This window comes from Castanea sativa, chromosome 12 (assembly GCF_040712315.1).
Source record: "Castanea sativa cultivar Marrone di Chiusa Pesio chromosome 12, ASM4071231v1".
In the NCBI taxonomy this organism is placed as follows: Eukaryota; Viridiplantae; Streptophyta; class Magnoliopsida; order Fagales; family Fagaceae; genus Castanea; species Castanea sativa.
The window spans coordinates 15,595,505-15,617,164 of NC_134024.1; the positions used below are offsets into that span (position 1 = coordinate 15,595,505).

Consider the following 21,660-nt stretch of genomic DNA (forward strand, 5'->3'; position numbering starts at 1 on the left):
TGACCAGGCTATAGTTTGAAATTTCACAAATGTAGATGTACTTATTTATCTTTGCCGGTGACTGTGCCAACTGCCAAGTACATGGAACATTAATCCTAAAATATCAAAAGCAACTACTTATAAGCTTTTGTCAACTGAGTATCATAAGGGGCCCTTTAAGGGCACACATTAGGATGCCTTTAATATTTACATTAAATCAACATCCAAAAAAAAAAAATTACATTAAATAATATTTTATACCCATCAAAAAGAATATATATATATATATATACACACACACATACAAACACACACACATTTTTTTAAAAAAATTAATTTAAATTGTGCATAAATATGCAAAAAATGCATACACATACAACCATAATAAATTTGCCTATGCAAAGTACTAAAATTATTGACAAATGTATATTTTAAAGGCTTTTTTATTAATGGATGCATCACACTTTTGTTAAGGAAAAATTTAATGGGTCTTACTGTATTGGAAAATAATAAAAGCAAAGACTATTCTCAAAAAGCTGATCGATTATAATAGAAAACTCAACCTTAACTGTTGCCTTTAGACACTCGCCAACGGAACCATTTATTATTTTTTAGGCACTCCTTAAAATTTAATAGCACGACTTATTGCATTCGCAAGTCACACACACGATGCTGCAACGAGGAAGATTCTGCATCCACTTGCTAAAATATTGATTGAAAATGTTTGGTGACTAGTGGAAACTCATGGACTTCAATTTTTGGCCCCGGCCAATGGTAGTAATATTATGATGGTCAACACACAACAGCATTTTACAGCACTAAATAAATTTTTGTCCTCACCACTCTCTTCCATCCACCCTACTTCGCTCATGAAGGGTGATATCCTGTGAGATTGCACGTTCATGCCTTTTACACAGAAAATAAAATTGAGATCAGAATTCATGATCAGAATTCATGCTTTTTTTTTAATTAATTGAACAGCCATATCAATCTCGAGACACTTATCCAAGAGAGAGAGAGAGAGAGAGAGTCAATCATAGTTAAAATACACGTTTTATGAAAACATTTATCAATAATTTATTGGTCACGATTTTACATGAGCAGGTTCAAAATTTTTTTTTTTTTTTTGAGAAGAATGAGAGCAGGTTCAAAATGATTGTGATACTCATTGACATTTTGTGTATAGTTTAATTCACTTTTTCTAATCCATTAACAAAAACCTTTTTCAAGTTTTCTACAATTTTTGTCTTTTCCTCAAGAAAATGAGTATTAAAAATCATAAATACAAGTTCACTTGGGCAATACTCAACTTGACTAGGCTGATGGAGGTGGAAACTGGCCGCAAAGCTCCTACCAAAAGAAAGAGTTCATTCTACTCAATCAAACTCATAATATGTGTCTTTGTACTGTTTTTATTTGTCATTCTTTTCCAAGCAGAAACCTCTTCTTTTGATTCTTATTCCTTATCACCCACTGCGTCTTCATGGGCATTTTTCAAGAAATGGAAAGGTTTGGCATTGAAAGCCAACCATGGTCCAAGTCACTCAGATATTACAGACAGTACTATAATCTCAAAGCTCCGAGAATCCGTGACTTTCCTTCCCTTAAAAGACCTCAGGTTTTCTGAGACTGCCATGTCAGGGAACACTTGGTTTATGAGCTCCTTGAATGACACTTATGAGGAAAATGAAGCTGAGTACCTATATTTCCCTTCAAAAGCATCAAAGGGAAGGCTTTTGTGCATCAAGGGTCGTGATGTAAGAGATGGCACAAAAAACTCATATGCTTTGGCTTGGCCAGAAAGTCTTCCAGACAAAACTTTGTTCATGAAGGGATTGACTTTTGTGTCAGACAGTTACTATGACTATGTGAATTTGTGGCATGGGGTCTGTGCTATGGCTCCATTTGTTGGTTGGTCCACGAAGAATGAGTGCTTAAGACCAACAAGATGGGTGCTATACCATTGGGGTGAGCTTAGGAATAGCATGGGAAAATGGCTTCAGAACCTAATGCAAGCAACCTATGGGGAAGTTTTGGTTGAGGGATTTGAAAAAGGAGATGTTGGGCCTTACTGTTTTGAAAAGGCAATAGTGATGAGGCATAATTTGGGGAACATGGGGAAGGAGAAGAAGCTTGAGGTTTTTGATTTGTTGAGATGTAAAGCAAGAGGTTTTTGTGGCATTAACCAAGCAGGTAGAGGGAGAGAAGTCAATGAAGGAGGGGAGCCAATCATAAGGCTAACTTTGCTAATGAGGAGAGGTTCAAGATCTTTCAGAAATGCAAGTGCTGTGACTGACATATTTGCAAGGGAGTGTGCAAGAGTGGGGGTTTGCTTGTTGCAGGTAATTCAGTCAGAGGATCTTACCTTCTGTGACCAGGTTTGTGATCTCTTTATCTTGGCTCTTACATTTTTCACTGAGTAATGCTAGGAACATTCAATTTTTCATTGGAAGAACATCACTTTTACATAGGCTTAACATTGATACAACTTTTATTATGCATCAATCAAAATAGATCATGTCAGAAAAATTATTATCTAGATCTATTGTTTTTATTTGGTCCCCACTACTTCCAGAGAATTTAAACACATTGAAACAACATTCTTGAATTTCATCCTAACAAAAAAAGAAGAAAGAATTGTAAGATAAAATGTGAAGGTGCCCATATTGGTGATGGTGATTAATGCTCAGGTTGACTTAGAAACAATGTTAGCAGTTAAAAAGTAGTGCAAACACTAACCATCGTCTATGGAGTGTGACTAAAATTGGTGTTTGTTCAGGTCAAAGTTATGTCTAACACCGACATTGTAGCATCTCCTCATGGGGCTCAGCTAACAAACATGCTTTTCATGGATAGAAATAGTAGCATAATGGAATTCTTCCCCAAAGGATGGTTGGAGCTCGCAGGCTTAGGCCAGTATGCACATCATTGGATGGCAGACCTATCGGGGATGAAACACCAAGGTGCTTGGTGGGATCCAAATGGCGAAAGGGAATGCCCATTTCCCAAAGAAGATCCTGAATGCTTTACCTTCTATAAAGATGGCAAGGTTGGTCATAATGTAACCTTCTTTGCAGAGTGGGCAAGACGCGTCCTCAAGCAAGTAAGGATAAGCAAGCTGGAACAAGCCAACAAGAGTATACCTCTGAAATCAAGCGCTTGTATATGCTAATCCTAGTTGTTCATTTTAGTTTTTACTTCACTAGAAGTGCACGAGTAGAGGTAATAAATGGATGGGACGACAGTTCTCTTTGATACAAAATACAAAAATCGTTTCATTTGTTAAGAGTAGCTAGTACTAAAATGTTTGACAAGCCCAAAGCCTTGACTCAACTAGTTGACATCTGTTAGTATATCCATGACATCCAAAATCCCAATTAAGAGCTCACTTTTTTTCTTTTTGATTGAATGATATTGTATTAAATTCAAACAATATTGAGTAATGTTTCTGGTACGTTCTTGGGAGTACCAATTTTGCTGCTGGTAGGGCTTGGATACTTGTGGCATAGTTTTAAGCCATTTCAAAAGCTAGCTCAAAAGCACTGTAACTTTGCTAGTAAAAGATATTTGTTATCAGTTACTATAGGGCGAGCAAATGTACACCACCCAATAAGCGAAGCTTTAATATGGATAAAAGAATGCTTTCTTTTATACAAAGGTCATTTCACAAAAGTTAGGCATACTATTGTAAGTTGTAACATTCAATAAGCAGTAATATCCTTTCCTTCTCCACATCTAATAACACTATTGTTCTAAAACCTAGTCAAAGATGTCCTCTTTCAAGTCACAAGAACATGACAAGACTTTACAAATTACGACAGAACCATTGTAAATTTGTGTGGTCCAGAATAAAACCCTTCAATTGAACTTCTTTGAAGTAACAGGTCAGCAGCAGGAAGGGTGTCTCCAGTGTCCGCTCCATGGAGTGGACCTCTCACAGCAGGGCTGCTGATCCTCACTTTCTGGACATCTTGGCCCAAAAGTAAACCACGAAGAAACAAATTAGAGCAAAAACAACCACTTGAACGATATGGTTGGAGCCATGCTGGATTATGCTCTTGTTCAATCGCCTTACATTATTCTTCACCCCTGCTTGAGCTTTGAGTACTGTCATTTGCTGTAATGAACCAGATAATAGAATTAAATGTAAGAAAGCTGTTCAACATTTTCCTTCACGAGGAAAGGAACGCAAAATTTTTCTACTTCTGACTAAAAACAAACAAGCAATTCCAAAGATGTATCAGACATAAAATATAAGTTAAGAACTTTTCCTCAAAGAAATTTTAACCAGTAGATTCATCATGCTCAATTCCAAATTTAATTTAAATAATATGGTAGTTCCTCCAATAAAATTCAGTATATCTTGACAGTAAGAACCAAGAGCTGGCCACAAATCATAAGAAATATACATCTGGGTATGTAAATGTAAATGGTTTACCAGCTGATTAAGAAAATCTTTCTGAAATCTTGCTTCTGTCCCTATCTCTTCAGCAACCTGCATCAGAGAACTTGAAACACTAAGAAAACTGGAGGAGAATATTTAATAAATAAAATAGAAATCTGAGCAATTAGATTGACAGCATTAATCAGGTAAAAAGCATAAAAGAGCAACACATTGCAGACAAACAGTTCAATTGATTGAGGAAGAACATGCAAATTTGAAAATAATAGTGATATATGGCAATGAAACTCACACCATGTTAACAGCTTAGCTAGACAAAACAATAATTTAAGGTTGAATCACTGAACAAGCACCATATGAAAAGATATGTGATCAAAACCATGGCATGTCTATTAGAAAACACACAGAACTACATATTGAATACATCTAGTATCCTCCAGGAAGCTCCAAACATTTTTCTCAAGCAAATGTCAAGATCATTCAATATCATAACAGAACATCTCTATAACAATTAAGAATAAAATTTATCATTTTCAAAGCAACCCCACAAACTATGGGAGCAAAGAGATAAGAAAATAAAAAGACATTGCAACGTGTTTGTGGTTTTGTACATGTGCTATATGGAAAACAACTTATTGTGTGATGTCTATGTATCTGCATGGGAAGTAGCCAACAAAAGACAAAATCCTCCTCTTTTATTATTTGGTTATTTATTTAATGTAAGCATCACATGAACTATTATTATGTGTAAAGCCAGCAACTTCTCTCTCTTCATATGTTATATTTTATTTATTATAGAACTTACCACTTCAATACATCATATCATACCAGAACTAACATTAGTGTGAGAGAATTTGTTTAGTGTACATCCATGATGCATAAATTACCAACCAGTTATTTTTGTAATTGAAAATATGGTGAAATTAGAAGGTAAAAATATATAGTTTTTTTGATAGGTGAAATTAGAAGGTAAAAATATATAGTTTTTTTGATAGGTGAAATTAGAAGGTAAAAATATAGCTCAGCCTAAAGTCTTGAGAATAATAATGAGTAATGATGATAAAACAAAACAGCCTGAGCTACATGTGAGACTTAACTCACTTCGCACTAGTTCACACCACCATTCACTTGTTCTCACTAGTCTTTGATAAATATGGGAGGTCAAGTGTGAGGACTAGAGAAGAAAAACAATTACAGACAACAAATTTTCCAAGATGTAGTTAAAACTTCAAAGTTCTAAGAAAAAGTAAGTGGTACAACCAAATACTTAGAAACCTGATAAAATAATGCTTACCAAGTTAGTAATAATAAAAATGTTGCTCAAGGCATCAAAATACACACTTAATGCATTATGAAATGAGGAAAGATGTAAGTTGCTTGGGTATCCAAGTTACACCTGAAGAAAATATTGTTTTTATAGTGACAAATGGAGATAATACAACATTGAGAAATTAATATTGATCAAGAAAACATTGGAACGAATCTGCAACATTTAGATACAAATAATTATCGAAAAAATGAATTAGAGGGAAGAATTTCAGGAACTTTCTTTTCAAAATATAAAAATAAAATAAAATAAACCTCGTGAATGGATATTAGCATGGTTCAACCTTTAAAACTAGATTTCTATAGCAATAATTTTGAAAAATGTGCATATCTATTTTCGAATAACTTTTATGCTCTTAATATTTCAAATAGCTTTGCATTGGTTCATAAAAAAGGTCCTTGGTTTAAGAATTTAGGGTCATATGGTTCTCCTGGCTACAACTATAAGTATAAAGAATTAGTGCCACCAAAATTAACCTTCAAAACGGAGTTATTTAGAGAATAAAAAACAGTTTGCAAGGAGCTATGTTACTAGACTAAGTAAGAGAAATATAATCACATCAATATCACTATAGTGAGCTTTGCACCTTGGGTTTGAAACCTGCCTAATTATTACCCATCAGAGAAAAGAAGATGCAAGTAATTAAAGATGCAAAAGTAGCATAAAGCTTCATGTATCTCAAATATAATCCTTTAAATTCTCCCTTCTCTATTCAGAGAAATTAGTATACAACAGCTAAATTTTTAAGTTGTAAAAATCATAAAGATGTAAAAAGTAGCATAAAGCCTCTTGTGTATCTCAAATATAATCCTTTAAATTCTCCCTTCTCTATTCAGAGAAATTAGTATACAACAGCTAAATTATATGTTGGTGATGCAAAAAACAACACCAACATATAGTCAATCTCGGCTTTCTTAGTGCCAACAGCTATCTATAAAATAAATAAGCAAAAAGAGCAACATTTGAGACCCACAAACATTTCTGCTTTTCTAATATGGACGCAACCTTTCTTATCAGAGATGGATGCAACCCTAAAATTAATGTTTCTTTGAAGTAGTATTCTTCCATATGGCACTGCAAATAATTTTTTTCCATTCAAGACATATGTATGTTAGTAATGAATGCCCTCTGTACCTCTCAAATAATATATAGACACACATCTAACGTAAAGAAGAGCCCTTTAGATTCACCTCTATCCACTAAAACCTACAGGCAACTAACCTACCACCAGCCATAACCAGTTGTCGTGTGTGATCTAGGGACATTTACCCTTGACGGGCTAAGCAGTTTATGCTCATGCCCAAGAGCAAAACCCACATAACATTAATAATAACCATTCTTTTCTTTTTGGGGAAGATGTATATTTTTTTGTTTCATATTACAGGGTGCGTTTGTATAAGTTGTTGCGAAACACCGTTTTGGGTTTTTAAAATGCACTTTTAGGCTCCGAAATCACTTAACCAAACGGACTCGCAAGCTTAATCAATTTTTTTTTTTGGGTCCCCAATTCAATAAATTAAACAACAGAGCCTTAACCCCCAAAACTATGGGGTTGGCTATGAATCCCTATCAGACTAATCAGGGTCATTCATTCACATATGATATGTATTCTTCTCCGACATTCTATACTATCAAAAATAATAATCTCCCCAATTCAATCAATTAAACTTCAAAAAAAAACACAAAAATTGAAAACGAGACAAAGTAAAAGAGGACATACGTGTCTGAGTTTTTTAACTTGGGTTCGGAGACCGGTGATCTCGTCGTCGAAATCGGCGTGCATAGGATCGATTCGCAATTGAATTTCATCAGAACCACCCACTGCTCTCGTGCTTAGACCCTCTCTGCATAACCCAAAATATCAAACACCCACCACAATTTTCATCAAAATTCAAAGTGAAACAGACATTTTTTTTTGTTTGAAAATTATGCAATATGAAAATCCGATCCTTATGGATTAACCGGAATCAAATTTTCGCAATCAAACACCTTGATCGATAAGAAGCAGCACCGCCATACGAGGAACCTCCATACGAACTAGACGCCATTGAAGAATTGAAGAAGAAGGAAAACCCTAGATCGGAGAAGAACGGTACAACAACGAATTTGAATTTGAATTTGACTAGCTCCGCTTCGATTGTTTGTACGATTTTGAAAATTTCTAGACTAAGGAAAATACAATGATGATGATGATGATGTTGTAGGAGATTAAATCCACCGTTGGTTTGTTTTTATGATCACACGGTTTTGAAGGATTTTGTCGGCACGTGTGGGAATTTTTGAACAAGTTTAGCGCACGCACACGGAAAGGGTGGTAAGTTGGTAACTATCCGTTGGGCCCAAACCCAACCAAGTTGACTAGAGCTCAAGATCTTGGTATCTGTGGGTGAAGATTTCAATTGTGAGCGAAGAATCATTACTTTTATATAGACCTAGCACTCATAATTGATCTCATTAAAATTGTAGTTAAAGAGTTGCATCCTTAAGACTTATAGCTTCTATGACATCTCGTAGCATAAAAAGGGTTGATAAAGCTAAGCAAGTCTCATGTCCACTTAAAACTCAGCGACACCCCATTACATCTATATTAATTTCACTGTAGTATCACTTGTACATCAAATGCAATAAGATAGGTGGCATCATGATGTTGTCCTATGAGCTATACCCATAACTAGCCCCCCAACTAAATTAAAAGGGTTGTGTGTTGTTAGGCTTCTGTCTCTCTTTCTTCTTTCTTTTTTTGATACAAGATAGAATTTCTACTCTAACTTAATCTAAGTGTATATGTGTGTGAAGCTCCCTCTTGGAGACTTGAACCCCAGCTCTTGCCCCTCACACTCCACAAGCATTTAATTTGTCACAACTTGTTGAAGTTGTAAATTGTGAGCGAAGAATAATCACTTAATTCACTTTCATATAGACTTACCACTCATAATTGATCTCATTAAAATTGTAATTAAAAAGTTGCATCCTTGGACTTATAGCTTCTATGACATCTCATAGCATAAAAATGGTTGATAGAGCTAAGCAAGTCTCGTATCCACTTGAAACTCAGCGACACCCCACATCTACATTAATTTCCCCCTACTATCACTTGTACATTAAATGCAATAGGATATGCGGCATCATTATGTTGTCCTATGAGCTATACACATAACTAGCTCCCTAGTTAAACTAAAAGAGTTGTGTGTTGTTAGGCTTCTGTCTCTCTCTTCTTCTTTTTTCTTTTTGGGTGGGGGGGAAAATTGCATTGACCCTAACTTACACAATCTCGAAATTAAATGATTTTATTAACGGATACTCTTAGCCCTTAGGGCAATTATTAATAAAATATCTAGGAAAATTTTGACACAACTTTTATAGAAAATATAAAAAATCGTCAAAAAAATTAATTATTTTTTTCTTTTTTCAAAAAAAGTTTTTAAAAATATTTCCTAAACCAATGTGCTCAGAGCATCCATTCTTCTTTTTTTTTTTTTGGTAAATAAAACTGTTAGTATGCAATTTATCTTGCACGCAAAAGCCACTTTCTTTCTAACTTCAGTTTTATAGTGTCTCAAGCTAACTACATTGGTTGTTTGATTGAGTTTGCAAGTTGTCCTTCTTTCGAAGGTTTGATTTTATCTCACTTTTATTTTGAATATAAAATATGAAATATGAGATTTGATAATCATGATAATTATTAATAGAAATTTATTTTTTATTGTGTTTGTATATGAAACATTAAATACGAAATTTAATAATTATGATATTTATTAATATGTATCTATTCTGGTAGTCATAATGTTTGATTGAGCTTGCAAGTTGTTCTTCCTTAGAAAGTATATTTTATCTTACTTTTATTTTATATAGAAAATATGAAACCTGATAATTATGATAGTTATTAAATAGACATCTATTTTGATTATATTTGCATATGAAACATTAAATTTGAAATTTATTAATTATGATATTTATTAATATGAATTTATTTTGGTTTTATTTTTGTATGAAACTATTAAATAAATTAGTATGGTAATTGTAAGGATACATTTTGGTTCCTAAGCCCAAAAGGTGAAATGATCTAGGCCCAAAGAGCCCAATACAATGAATTTGTAGAGAGTGAGCTAGAAAACTATGCTTTAATGAGTTAAATAACAATTATAGTGGCTCCAGATGACAATGAAGAGTGGCGCTTCACAGGGTTTTATGGAGAACCTGACACTAGCCGTAGACATGAAGCTTGGGACAGATTGAGGAGGCTAAAAAACAGGGGATCAAGTACATGGATTTGTGCGGGTGATTTTAACGAGATTACGAGACAATCTGAGAAAATTGGAGGGAGGGTTCGACCACACAATTAGATGCAGCCTTTTAGGGAAGTTTTGGATGAATGTAGACTCATTGACTTGGGCTTTGTGGGCTCAAACTTTACTTGGCATAAACACTACCCTATATACACAGTATGGGAAAGACTTGATAGAGCTGTGGCATCAACGGAGTGGCTACTTAAATTTCCAGATACAAAGGTTTATCACTTGGATGTCACCACATCTGACCATAAACCTTTATGGATCTGCCCTGACGTTATGGAATGTAATCAACAACGGCCATTCCGCTTTGAACAAATGTGGATGACGGATAAGGGATGCGGCGCAACAATTGAGGGAGTGTGGAAGGAAAATTTTGAGGAGCCACGAACTGAAATACTTCTAAAGAAAATTGACAGGTGCGGCTTTGAGTTGACTAGGTGGAGTAAGAAAAATTTTGGTTGTGTACGTAAAGAATTGGAAGGAAAAAGAAAGTTGTTGGCAAAAGTTGAAAAGCAAGCTGCAAGGACAGGGGATACAGGCAGATTGAGGCAACTTGAGTCTGAAATAAATGCATTAATGGATAAGGAAGCCAAGATGTGGAAACAAAGATCAAGGGTGGCCTGGTTAAAAGATGGGGATAAGAATACCAGATTTTTTCATACTAAGGCAACACAAAGGAGAAGAAGGAACTATATTAAAGGAATCTTTGATGAAACCGGGAAGTGGTGTACCCAGCAAAATCAGATAGCAGATGCAGTAGTGAATTACTACCAGCAGCTCTTCATGTCGAGTAATCCAGAACATATTGATGAGGTCTTGGTTGAGATACCGCAAAAGGTGACTGACGAGATGAATAACGTTTTGACAGCAACTTTTACTGAAGAAGAGGTTGAGAAGGCTCTTAAACAAATGGAACCTCTTAAGTCTCCTGGGCCTGATGGCATGCCCCCCCCTATTTTTTCAAAGTTATTGGTCTTTGGTGGGAAAAGATGTTAAAGAAGCTATCTTGAGGTATCTAAATTCTGGTATGCTCCCTAAATCCCTTGGGCACTCTTTTATTACCCTTATCCCAAAGGTAAAAAATCCGGAATACATCTCTCAATATCGCCTTATTAGTTTGAGTAATGTATTGTATAGGGTTTTTTCAAAGGTGTTGGCAAATAGACTAAAACCCTTTTTACCACAGCTAGTGTCACAGCATCAAAGTGCTTTTATTTCAGATAGATTAATATCGGATAATATCTTAGTAGCTTTTGAAACTCTCCATTATATGCGTAATCATTGTACCGGGAAGACGGGATTTATGGCTTTAAAACTCGACATGAGTAAAGCCTATGATCGGGTGGAATGGAGGTTCATGGAGAAGGTGTTGTATAGGATGGGTTTTTGTGATAAATGGATCAACCTCATGATGGAATGCATTACAACAGCCACCTATTCCATTTTGATCAATGGAGACCCTTATGGTAATATTGTGCCTTCTAGAGGGCTTAGGCAAGGCGACCCCCTCTCGCCCTACCTATTTCTTTTTTGTACGGAAGGGTTGCATGGTTTAATCACTAAGGCAGCCAATAATGGAGACATCCGAGGCGTTTCCATATGTAAAATTGGACCTAAACTGACGCACCTTTTATTTGCTGATGATAGCCTTGTTTTTTGCAGATCAACTGAGGCCGAATGTCATCATTTACTTCATATACTTTCTGCCTACGAGAGAGCATCAGGCCAACAAGTAAACCGAGCAAAAACTAACTTGTTCTTCAGTAAATCTACTTCTCATGAGATGCAGGGTCATATCAAGGAAGCACTTAGAGTGGAAGTGGTGCAACAGTATGATAAATACCCAGGCTTGCCCTCCTTTGTTGGCCGAAACAAGAAGGCGAGTTTTGATAACATCAAGCAGCGGGTTTGGAAAAAGCTCCAAGGATGGGAAGGAAATTTGCTCTCACAAGCAGGACGAGAAATCTTAATTAAAGCAGTTGCCCAAGCGCTTCCCATTTACACCATGTCTTGTTTTAAGCTACCAATTAGGTTATGCCATGATATTGAGGCTCTTATTCGTCGTTTTTTCTGGAGACAGAGGGGAAACAACAGAAAAATTAACTAGATTAAGTGGCAGGAATTATGCAGACCGAAAGCTGAAGGAGGACTTGGTTTCAAGGAGCTACCACGTTTCAACGATGCTTTATTAGCAAAGCAAACTTGGCGACTTCTTCATGAGCAGGACTCATTGTTCTATAAAGTTTTCAAGTCTAAATACTTCCCAAACAGCTCAATCATGGAAGCTGCAACTCCAAGTTCTGCATCATACGCTTGGAAGAGTATCATTAAAGGCAGAGAAGTTATCAAGAAATGTGCGGTCTGGCGAATAGGAAGGGGCGAATCTGTCCATGTATGGGGTGACAATTGGCTGCCAGGAACTGAGATGAATCGGGTTGTATCGCCATGTTGGAGGGGAACAGAAGATTTCACAGTAAGCTTATTTATAGATCAGATCAACTGCAAGTGGAAAGAAGACTTGCTAGACTATTATTTGATGGATTTTGAGGCAGAAAAAATCAAAGCCATCCCCTTATCAAAAACGCAGCTGCATGACACTTTGATATGGCCTCATAACCCAAATGGCGACTACACAATGAAATCCGGGTATAAAATTCTCCAGAAGGAATTCCAAAGTCAGCAACCGGGCACCTCAAATCCAGAAGCTTCAAAGTCACTTTGGCAAGCAATTTGGAAATTAAATGTCCCCTCAAAAGTGAAGAACTTAATGTGGAGAGCATGTAGAGACTCACTACCAACAAAAACCAATTTGGTAAGGAGAAAAATCCTCATAGAGGATACCTGTGATTACTGCAAAATCCTTAGGGAAGATGTGGTTCATGCTTTTTATTCCTGCCCAAACCTTCAGGATTTATGGTGTAAATGCCCACAATGGAGTCACCACAATTCCAACAGAGTTCGAGCTTCATTGACATCATGAGTTCTATCTTGGCCGAGAACATAAATCCAGCTCTTTTCTCAATGGTTGTCTGGACCATTTGGAACCAACGGAATAATTCTCGCCTTGGTAAACCAACGATCTCAATTCCACAAATACTGGAGTAGGCGCGAGACAGATTGTATGAGTTCTCCAATCTGCACAATCCTATATCAGCATCGGCAGCTACACCTGCAACTTGTTGGAGACCTCCAGACCAAGGTTTTTTCAAAATTAATTTTGATGGCGCGCTTTTTAGTAAGGAGAATCGGGCTGGGATTGGAGTAGTGGTACGCAATGAAGAAGGCTTAGTCTTAGCTTCACTTTCGCAGCAAATTCTGCTACCTACAACAGTAATGGAAGTGGAGACCCTTGCTGCCAGACATGCCCTTGAGTTTGCAGTTGAGATAGGAGTACACAGTGTGATTCTTAAGGGGGATTCCACCATTCTCATCAATGCACTTCAAAGTAATAACCACTCCTTGGCTCACTTTGGTCATCTAGCAGAGGATGTCAAATACCTTGCCTCATGTTTCCCAAGATGTATGTTTTCTCATGTACGTAGGCATTGTAACAAAGTCGCTCACTCTCTAGCTAGAAGAGCACTTACATATCCTCATTTGTTAGTTTGGATGGAAGATGTTCCACCAGACGTTTTTGATGTATTCCAGGCTGATTTAAAGGGCCTTCATTAATAATACGCAAAGTCTTGATTCTCAAAAAAAAAAAAAAAGATGACAAGAAAACAAGAATAAACTGGTTCTACCTAAAGAAAATCGTCCTCAGCACAATCTGAGGAGATCAGTTCTTGTATATATTTCTTTTGAATTTAGTTACAAGTCCAGTTCTTGTTGCTACAGTGTTTTTCTCTTAATTTTCAGATGTATCCCCTTGTAAAGGGCTTCTTTCTCTATTATATACCCCTCTCTTTTTCATCTCCATCGTCAACGTGTAGGTCAAGTTGTTGGCTTTGATTCTTATCCCATAAGTACCTTCCTGAAGTCATTAGGAGTAGCTGTAAGGCTGCTTGCCACTGTTCAAGCATCATCTCTAAATTTATGCGGCCAGAGGGTTAGCTGTAGAGCATTCAATGCGGTGGTAGCAGCTTTTCTTTAGATATTCTTTAGCTTCCCTTTGTCCTATGTTTCCCTGATATTTATCCTTATCAGTAGAACCTTTTGAAGTGTTGCCCTTAAGGGCAGACAAATCCTTCTGACCTCTACTTTACTTCGCCGATGAGGCATTCCTCCTCAAACTACATTCCCAAACCTTTGCAGTCATAGTTTGTTCGTGGCGCTCTGACTCTTACATCTTCCCTATCGCTTATCTGTCATTGGACTACTAAGCATCCTCGAACAAGGCCCATGGCCCAATATATACTCTTAGGCCCTTTATCCCTACAGTAATTATTAAGAGATATTTATTATGACTTAATTTATACATTGAATTATCTGTTTTATCATTTTAATTAAAATTCAATAAATAAATATAATCATAAATTAGAATATTAACATATAAAATTGTGAGAATTGAGAACACAAAAACCTATGTAACAAAATATTATGAGGTCAACTAAAAGCTAAATACCTTCCAATTTATTTAAATTATAATTATAAATGGAGAATACTAAATGTACTATAAGTTTTACTACTTAAAACGTTCATAGAAAAAAAGTTCATCAAACTTTTTTTTTACTATTTAAACATATAAAATGATGTGGTAACGAATGTGATTTGTGAACTTTGACCACTCAAAACTAAATTTTAAATTGTTTCTCTATAATTGGTAATGACACATTAATTTTTAATATCAATACATAGTAATTGTAGCACTACTCTAAATAAAATTATAAATCCTAAATATAAAAATACCGGACACGGCTTGTGTCAAATGCATTAATACACGTGTCATATGTTACTTTGATTTGTTTTTAAGCTATTAGCTATTTAGTTGATTATTCTTCAAACAGAAACCACTGATTTACAAATTTTATTAACCACTGAATTTAGTGAGCGGCGTGTTGTACATTACTGGAATATGTTTTTAGTTATTAGTTATGCCGTTGGAGTTTGACTTACTTTTAGTACTTTTTTAATTGAACATATGCCTTTGTTTTAAATATACAATGATAAGTGAGTTTTAATATCCACAATTTATTTAGTTAGTGGGTAATATGACAGTCTCTCATTAAAACAAAAAGAGATTTATTTTAAAAATATACTAAAGGTAAGCCAAACCCATTATGTTGATTCTTCTTCAACCACGATTTACAAATTTTATTAACCATCAAATTTAGTAAGCAGCACCACGCGTCCGTATCTTAGCGTGTGTCGAGTGCATTAATGCGCTGGAATAGCTGAAAATATATATGCACGTTGGCCACTTTCCTAATTTGATTTTCCCCTCAAATGACTCCACTTACATAATCGATGACCTCAAAGCACACAGTAATTTTTTTAAACGCGTCCGATTCGAAGCCTTCACATCCATTGACCCATCTCGCCGTGGTCCATAAAGGCGGAAATGTGTCCCTATTTATATTTGCCTTTAAATTAAGCGACAGCCCACGCATCAAGCTCCATCCCAGAATTGCGGAAAATAAAAACAAAGTAAACGGTAAAAGATTGTCCACTCTATATACGCCTAAGAAATACTCTTTTATATTTTCGTTTTGTTCCTTATTAAATTCTCAGAAAGAAGAACAAAGGAACAAAAGCAAACTAGAAAAAAAAAACATGGGAAGCGAAGGCGAGACTGTGACTTTGAGAAAGCCCAGGTTTCTATGCCTTCATGGGTTCAGAACGAGTGGAGAGATTCTAAAGACACAGGTGACGATGAAGTGGCCCGAATCTGTGACACAGAAACTCGACCTCGTTTACCTCGATGCTCCTTTTCCATGCCAAGGCAAATCCGAGGTCGAAGGAATTTTTGATCCTCCTTATTACGAGTGGTTCCAATTCAACAAGGTATTTGTTAAATTTTATTTTTATTTATAAATAACATTCCTTGATTTTTTTGTGTTTGGTAAGAATATATGGTTGAAAATGTTTTGTATTTTTCTTAGGAATTTACGGAGTACACGAACTTTGATGAATGTCTTGCATATATCGAGGATTACATGATTAAGAATGGCCCATTTGATGGTCTCCTTGGTTTCTCTCAGGTGAGTGAGTGTAAAATTTAACTTGATTTCATTTTCATTGAATTGGGAAAAAAAATTTTGTGAACAATTGATTCACTGATTTGATTTTCCTTTACGTTTTGTGTGAAATTTTGGGAATTATGAATCGTGGGTCTTGTTCAATGAATCAAGACATTGGAAATATATAATTCTTAAAAGAATAGTTTTAGTAGTATTTGTATTTTACGTCGAGAAATTGTTTTCCAGTCAAATTTTGTTTTCTTTTCATATTCATTTCGTGGTTTTTTGAGTCATGGAATCTTAAACAAGCAATGATTTTCAGGGGGCAATATTGTCAGCTGGGTTACCTGGTCTGCAAGCTCAGGTACGTGTTCATTTGTAATGCATTAGTTTTTTCTTTTTTGTGGGATTTTCCACGCTGGATGTCCTTTTCTATCATGGGTCATGTTTAGGGCGAAGTTAAAACAATTCTTAATAATTTTTTAGGAAAGTTTTGACTTTATTTTGAAATATAAAAAGTCGTTGAAAAAAATTAATTTTTTTTAAATATATCTTAAATTAAGAAAATTCTTAAGTGCTGTTTGAGTATAGAGAAATTTTGCTATATATATATATATATTTATATTTGTGGTGAATCTTATTATAAATTTAACGAGAACTCCACTATGAGTCATGTTGGATTATGTTTATAGTGAAATTGTTTTAACAATTGTTAATAATCTTTTAGAAAAGTTTTGACTTTATTTTTATAATAAATATAAAAAGTTATCAAAAAGATTAATTGTTTTTTTTTTCTAAAGATATATATTAAATTAGGAAAAATTTTAGGTATTTTGGGAGAAATTTTGCTACTTTTTTTAACATTCGTGGTGAATCCTACAATGAATTTAATAATTAAACTTCATTATAACTTCTGAAGCGTTTGGTTCGCAATGATGTATACTATGATAATGTGACATTAAAATTTTTGGTTTATTTTATTTTTTCTAACATTATGATAATTTATAATTTAAAATATATTATACCATTTTAATCTTTTCACCTTCCTTTTTTTAAGAATCAATCTTATTACCTTACTAAACAATCTAATATTGTATTCTTGTATTGAGATTATATTAATGTAAAATTACAATAAAAATGTTGCAGCGTAATGTAACATTATGGCGAACCAAGCGCTCTTGAATGTAAAAGGAGGAAATTTAATTTTTTTGTGTTTCGGGAGTACCTAAAAATTATTCCTTAAACTAATGTCATTTGTTAACTTTTTTTTTTTTCTTCTTAACAGTGTAGGTCCTTTGTTTAGTAAATTTGACGATGTAAATGAGGTTTATGATTTGGTTTTAATCTCACTTTATGATTTGGTTTTATTTGCAGGGCGTGACGTTCACGAAGGTTCCTAAAATTAAATTCCTAATAATAGTTGGGGGAGCCAAGTTTAGGGCAGCATCTCTGATTGACAAAGCATATTCTACTCCAATTCAATGCCCTTCCCTTCACTTTTTAGGTACTTCCTTGGTTTCTTCTACTTATAGCATTTTAAAAATACAATATTTTGTTATTTTCCTTTTGATGTTTTGTGATGGTTACGGCTATTACGGCTACTCACCCATCATTAAACATTAAAAAAAAAAAAAAAAAAAAAAAAATCTATGTTTGGCTTTATTTGCTTCTTTTTTTTTTTTTTTTTTTTTAAGAAGGATACTTTATTTGCTTGATTACTCTAAATCAAATAAAAAAAATAAAAATACAATTTTACTTAAAAAATAATTATATTAATAAAAATTTCTCATTAAGTCGAAAAACTTAAAAAAAAATAGTGAGATCTTGTATATGTCCTACTATTCCTTAGGGCTAAGAGCATTTGCATCAGTTTAGCTAAAATTTTATGTTTATTTTAGACTAAAATCCTACTTTTTCTATTTTACACACACACTTCTCAAAATTATCCACATTAGCTTATCTATCCTACAATATATTTTATTTAAATAATCAATTTACTCACTTTTTTTTTTCTCTCAACTAGCCGTTACATTTCTTAACACATATACACAAATACTCTCTCTCTCTCTCTCTCTAAACAGACAGATTTTTGGTTGCCTCCATAGACAATCCTTTACTTAGATCTCCTCTCCCTCTCGGTGAGATCTCCTTTACCTCTGTTCAAACTTCAAACCCTTAAGCTGCCTCAAGCATCCATCTTCGACAAGCACCAATCCACAAGCACAGAGACTTGTTCCAGTTGACCCACAATGATAGATCTCCGCTACAAATGCGTTCCAGTCAACCCCCAAGCACCTACCCACAACCACATCTTCTTAACAATCCTCTATATGTCTCTATTGTGTGTCCATAAGTGGGTGTATTTGATTTTCCTTTGAGTTTGTGGTTGGGTTATTATGTATTGTAATCTTGTGGTGGTGGTAGTGGTTGGGTGGTGGTGGGTTGCAGTGGTAGGTGGATGGATTGATCAATTGTAGAGAGGGAGAGAGTGCGATGGAGAAGAAGAGAAAGAGAGTTGGATTGGGTTGATTTCTTCATCTTCCTCCTTTTTTTGGATTGAAGAGAGTGAGGGGAAGAGAGAGATATTGTATTGAAGAGAGAGATTCAGGGGAAGAGAGAGAGAGTTGACGAGGGTGAGAGAGGAGAGAGAAAAAATATTTCAATAATAAAATACAAAGTTATGGTAACCGTGTAAATATGCACGGTTACTGTATTAATTTAGGAAATGCACAATGTTATAGAAGGACTGATGTGGGTAGATTTTGAGCAAAAATTTGTAAAATGACACATTTTTTTATTATAGGAGAACTGATGCAATTGCTCTAAGCTCACAACTTGGACTATTCTGCCCCTAACATTTAGTATGTATAATCTAGGTTGGCATTGTCAACATCTTGAACATAGATGGGCTTGCCAACCTTACCATAAAATAAGGGCCCTATTAACTTATGTTTATTAATGGACAATTTTAGCAAAGTTTTGATACCACTTTTATGATAAATATATATAAAAAAAAGTGTTTAAAAAATCAATTAATTTTTCTCTTCCCATAAAACATTTCTAAAAATATTTCTTAAATCACTACATTTGTTAACTTTTCCTATAAAATAAGATGCGCTTACCAAATTTAGCCGACTGGTTCCAAATTAGGCACATGCCAAACCATCTTTTTTATTATTTAGCGGACTAGTTCCAAATTAGGCGCATACCAAACTATCTTTAAAAAAAAAAATTTATGAAACCAAACTATCAATTAAGAGCCTTTTCTTTTGGGTGGTCCACATTCCACAATCCACATTTATCCAAGCTTCACATGAATCACATCCCTTGTAATTAATAAACATCTATGTGCCAAGAGTTTTGTAACTGAATTGACACCTTCTCATGTATAAAGTACTTGAGGGTTTAGGGAGAAAAATGTTCGAGCTATGAGAATAGCAGCATACTATAATTATCTTTTAAAAAATAAAATAAAGACCTATGTGGCTGTGTTGCAGGGGAGACTGACTTCTTGAAGGAATATGGAAAGGAACTCTTGGAAAATTGTGTAGACCCTGTTGTGATTCATCATCCTAAGGGCCATACAATACCCAGACTTGGTAAATTTGATAAAAGATTGCTGCATTCTCACACTCTCTCTCTCTCTACAATTATGCTTTGCGACGAGTTATTGATAGAAAAATTTCTCTTTTTATATTTTAGATGAAAAGGGTTTGCAGATTATGGAGAGCTTCATTGAGAGGATTCAAAAGATGGTAGATGAGAAAGAAATCAAAGAATAGTGAATAATAATATGCTTTGGTAGCTGGGCATGGCAAAATAATTGTGCTTTATTAGTCATCGACTCATCGTGTTATGCAAATTCCCTGTTCTCTTTTAGTATCTTCGGGGATAATCAGATTGTCCTATTTTATATTACCATTAAGTGCTTGTTATAGATAGATTCTTGACATATATAGCACAATCCATTGAACTTTTTTTTTTTCTCGTTTTTTTTGGTAATAAAATTACAAAATTCCCATTGCTTATATAAACTTAATATGCAAATTGTAAAGTAAGGGAATCAATCTCATATTGGAGGCAATACCGGTTTGACTAGTGGAACGATATATTTCTGTACCAGTTAACACCGGTGTACTGTTTTGGGTTTACCGTTATATATATGTAAGGACACGGTTTGATTCCTAAACCCAAAAGGTAAAAGGATCTAGGCCCAAATAGCTAATACAATGAATTTGTCAAGAGTGAGCTAGAAAACTAGGCTCTAATGAGTTAGACAACGATTATAATGGGCCAGTATGACAAGAAAACTAGAATTAACTGGTTTTACTCAAGGAAAATCGTTCTCCGCATAATCCGAGGAGGTTAGTTCTTGTATATATTTCTTTAAAATTTGGTTACAAGTCTAGTTCTTGTTGCTACAATGTTTCTTCTCTCAATTCTTCGATCCCTCCATTGTAGGGCTTCTTTCTCTATTATATACCCCTCTTCATCATCTCCATCGTCCACATGTAGGTCAAGTTGTGGGCTTTGATTCTTGTCCCATCAGCACATTCTTAAAATCTTTACAGTATCACCTCCACATTAATGCGGCTAGAGAGTTAGTTGCAGAACATTCAATGTGGTAGTAGCAACTTTTCTTTAGATATTTCTTAGCTCCCCTTTGTCCGATGGTTCTTTGATGTTTATCTTTATCAGTAGAATCTGTCGAAGTGTCGCTCTTAAGGGCAGACCAATCATTTTGACCTTTGCTTTGCTTAGCCAAGGAAGTATTCTTCCTCGGACTATTTTCCTAAACCTTCGCAGTCATAGTTTGTCTGTGACGCCCTGATTCTTACGTTTTCCCTATCGTCTATCTGTCCTCTAACCATTAAGTGTCCTCGGACAAGGCTCACGACCCAATATATGTTGGAAAAACTGGTTTTGTATCTCATACAAAATACACAGCGGAAGCAACAAATATGGATTTATTTCATTTATGATTAACAGCATGCACTATGTAAATTCCAAAATTTAAGAACAAGATAGCGTACCTTAGTGTAGAGAAATTTAAAACAAAAGATTAGAAGTACTTGGAAACACTTTTAATCTTCACTCTAATTCCACTTTACGCCCAAGAAGTGTGGTCTCTCAATCAGTTTCTAAGGGAGAATAATCGAGTGACTTCACTCACACATACACACCATTTCACAATGATGTTTCTCTTTTTCTCTTATAAAAAATTATGTATGTTTTTCCCTTTATAATTAACTGATTATCAAATTGGGCTGGTTTATTGGGCATTTTCAATTGGGCTTTAGTGTGTGGCTTGGAGTGGGACCAAAAGGGACCAATAAGATACTAGCTCCAATGGACCTTGGGCTTTTCTGTCAACTCTCGACAAGTCCAAAATTACCATTAATTATATTTAATACCACTATATAAATATAATTGCACTCTAGGCCTTATTAATAAATTATATCCCAATACTTTATTATACATGCAACCCTTCATAAAATATTTGTAGTAATGCAAAGTCATGAATGTAGACTGTCACTTTGA

General features: G+C 34.9%; 5 protein-coding genes across 5 annotated transcripts; 4 read left to right on the forward strand and 1 right to left on the reverse strand.

Moving 5' to 3' along the window:
• Positions 1-1,322: 1,322 nt before the first annotated feature.
• Positions 1,323-3,362, forward strand: LOC142621081 (uncharacterized). Its single transcript, XM_075794396.1, has 2 exons — positions 1,323-2,357; positions 2,759-3,362. Exons 1-2 carry the CDS (start codon positions 1,614-1,616, stop codon positions 3,149-3,151), a joined length of 1,137 nt encoding a protein of 378 aa, XP_075650511.1. The 5' UTR covers positions 1,323-1,613; the 3' UTR covers positions 3,152-3,362.
• A 244-nt stretch (positions 3,363-3,606) lies between these two features.
• On the reverse strand, positions 3,607-7,968 carry LOC142621082 (bet1-like protein At4g14600). Its single transcript, XM_075794397.1, has 4 exons — positions 7,698-7,968; positions 7,429-7,552; positions 4,418-4,474; positions 3,607-4,096 (listed from the first exon to the last, which is right to left on the reverse strand). The coding sequence occupies exons 1-4, from the start codon at positions 7,754-7,756 to the stop codon at positions 3,935-3,937; spliced, it is 402 nt and encodes a 133-aa protein (XP_075650512.1). The 5' UTR covers positions 7,757-7,968; the 3' UTR covers positions 3,607-3,934.
• A 2,083-nt stretch (positions 7,969-10,051) lies between these two features.
• Positions 10,052-12,107, forward strand: LOC142620243 (uncharacterized). Its single transcript, XM_075793643.1, has 2 exons — positions 10,052-10,940; positions 11,221-12,107. The coding sequence occupies exons 1-2, from the start codon at positions 10,052-10,054 to the stop codon at positions 12,105-12,107; spliced, it is 1,776 nt and encodes a 591-aa protein (XP_075649758.1).
• Positions 12,108-12,278: 171 nt separating this feature from the next.
• On the forward strand, positions 12,279-13,672 carry LOC142620244 (uncharacterized). Its single transcript, XM_075793644.1, has 2 exons — positions 12,279-12,812; positions 13,106-13,672. Exons 1-2 carry the CDS (start codon positions 12,279-12,281, stop codon positions 13,670-13,672), a joined length of 1,101 nt encoding a protein of 366 aa, XP_075649759.1.
• Positions 13,673-15,525: 1,853 nt separating this feature from the next.
• LOC142618548 (uncharacterized) lies at positions 15,526-20,142 on the forward strand. Its single transcript, XM_075791496.1, has 6 exons — positions 15,526-15,943; positions 16,042-16,140; positions 16,442-16,483; positions 17,494-17,623; positions 19,617-19,718; positions 19,822-20,142. Exons 1-6 carry the CDS (start codon positions 15,713-15,715, stop codon positions 19,899-19,901), a joined length of 684 nt encoding a protein of 227 aa, XP_075647611.1. The 5' UTR covers positions 15,526-15,712; the 3' UTR covers positions 19,902-20,142.
• The last annotated feature ends 1,518 nt before the right edge of the window (positions 20,143-21,660 follow it).

What these genes read in the sequence shown, in the direction of transcription:
- LOC142621081 (XM_075794396.1), top strand. Translation starts at nt 1,614, where the DNA reads ATGTCAGGGAACACTTGGTTTATGAGCTCCTTGAATGACACTTATGAG. An exon ending in ATCTTACCTTCTGTGACCAG is followed by an intron (nt 2,358 to 2,758) that starts GTTTGTGATCTC and finishes GTGTTTGTTCAG; the next exon opens with GTCAAAGTTATGTCTAACAC.
- LOC142621082 (XM_075794397.1), bottom strand. Translation starts at nt 7,756, where the DNA reads ATGGCGTCTAGTTCGTATGGAGGTTCCTCGTATGGCGGTGCTGCTTCT. An exon ending in GCTGCTTCTTATCGATCAAG is followed by an intron (nt 7,553 to 7,697) that starts GTGTTTGATTGC and finishes TGGGTTATGCAG; the next exon opens with AGAGGGTCTAAGCACGAGAG. An exon ending in AAGTTAAAAAACTCAGACAC is followed by an intron (nt 4,475 to 7,428) that starts GTATGTCCTCTT and finishes TCTCTGATGCAG; the next exon opens with GTTGCTGAAGAGATAGGGAC.
- LOC142620243 (XM_075793643.1), top strand. Translation starts at nt 10,052, where the DNA reads ATGCAGCCTTTTAGGGAAGTTTTGGATGAATGTAGACTCATTGACTTG. An exon ending in TAAGTCTCCTGGGCCTGATG is followed by an intron (nt 10,941 to 11,220) that starts GCATGCCCCCCC and finishes CTTTTATTTCAG; the next exon opens with ATAGATTAATATCGGATAAT.
- LOC142620244 (XM_075793644.1), top strand. Translation starts at nt 12,279, where the DNA reads ATGGAAGCTGCAACTCCAAGTTCTGCATCATACGCTTGGAAGAGTATC. An exon ending in TACCAACAAAAACCAATTTG is followed by an intron (nt 12,813 to 13,105) that starts GTAAGGAGAAAA and finishes ATACTGGAGTAG; the next exon opens with GCGCGAGACAGATTGTATGA.
- LOC142618548 (XM_075791496.1), top strand. Translation starts at nt 15,713, where the DNA reads ATGGGAAGCGAAGGCGAGACTGTGACTTTGAGAAAGCCCAGGTTTCTA. An exon ending in GTCTCCTTGGTTTCTCTCAG is followed by an intron (nt 16,141 to 16,441) that starts GTGAGTGAGTGT and finishes AATGATTTTCAG; the next exon opens with GGGGCAATATTGTCAGCTGG. An exon ending in CCATACAATACCCAGACTTG is followed by an intron (nt 19,719 to 19,821) that starts GTAAATTTGATA and finishes TTTATATTTTAG; the next exon opens with ATGAAAAGGGTTTGCAGATT.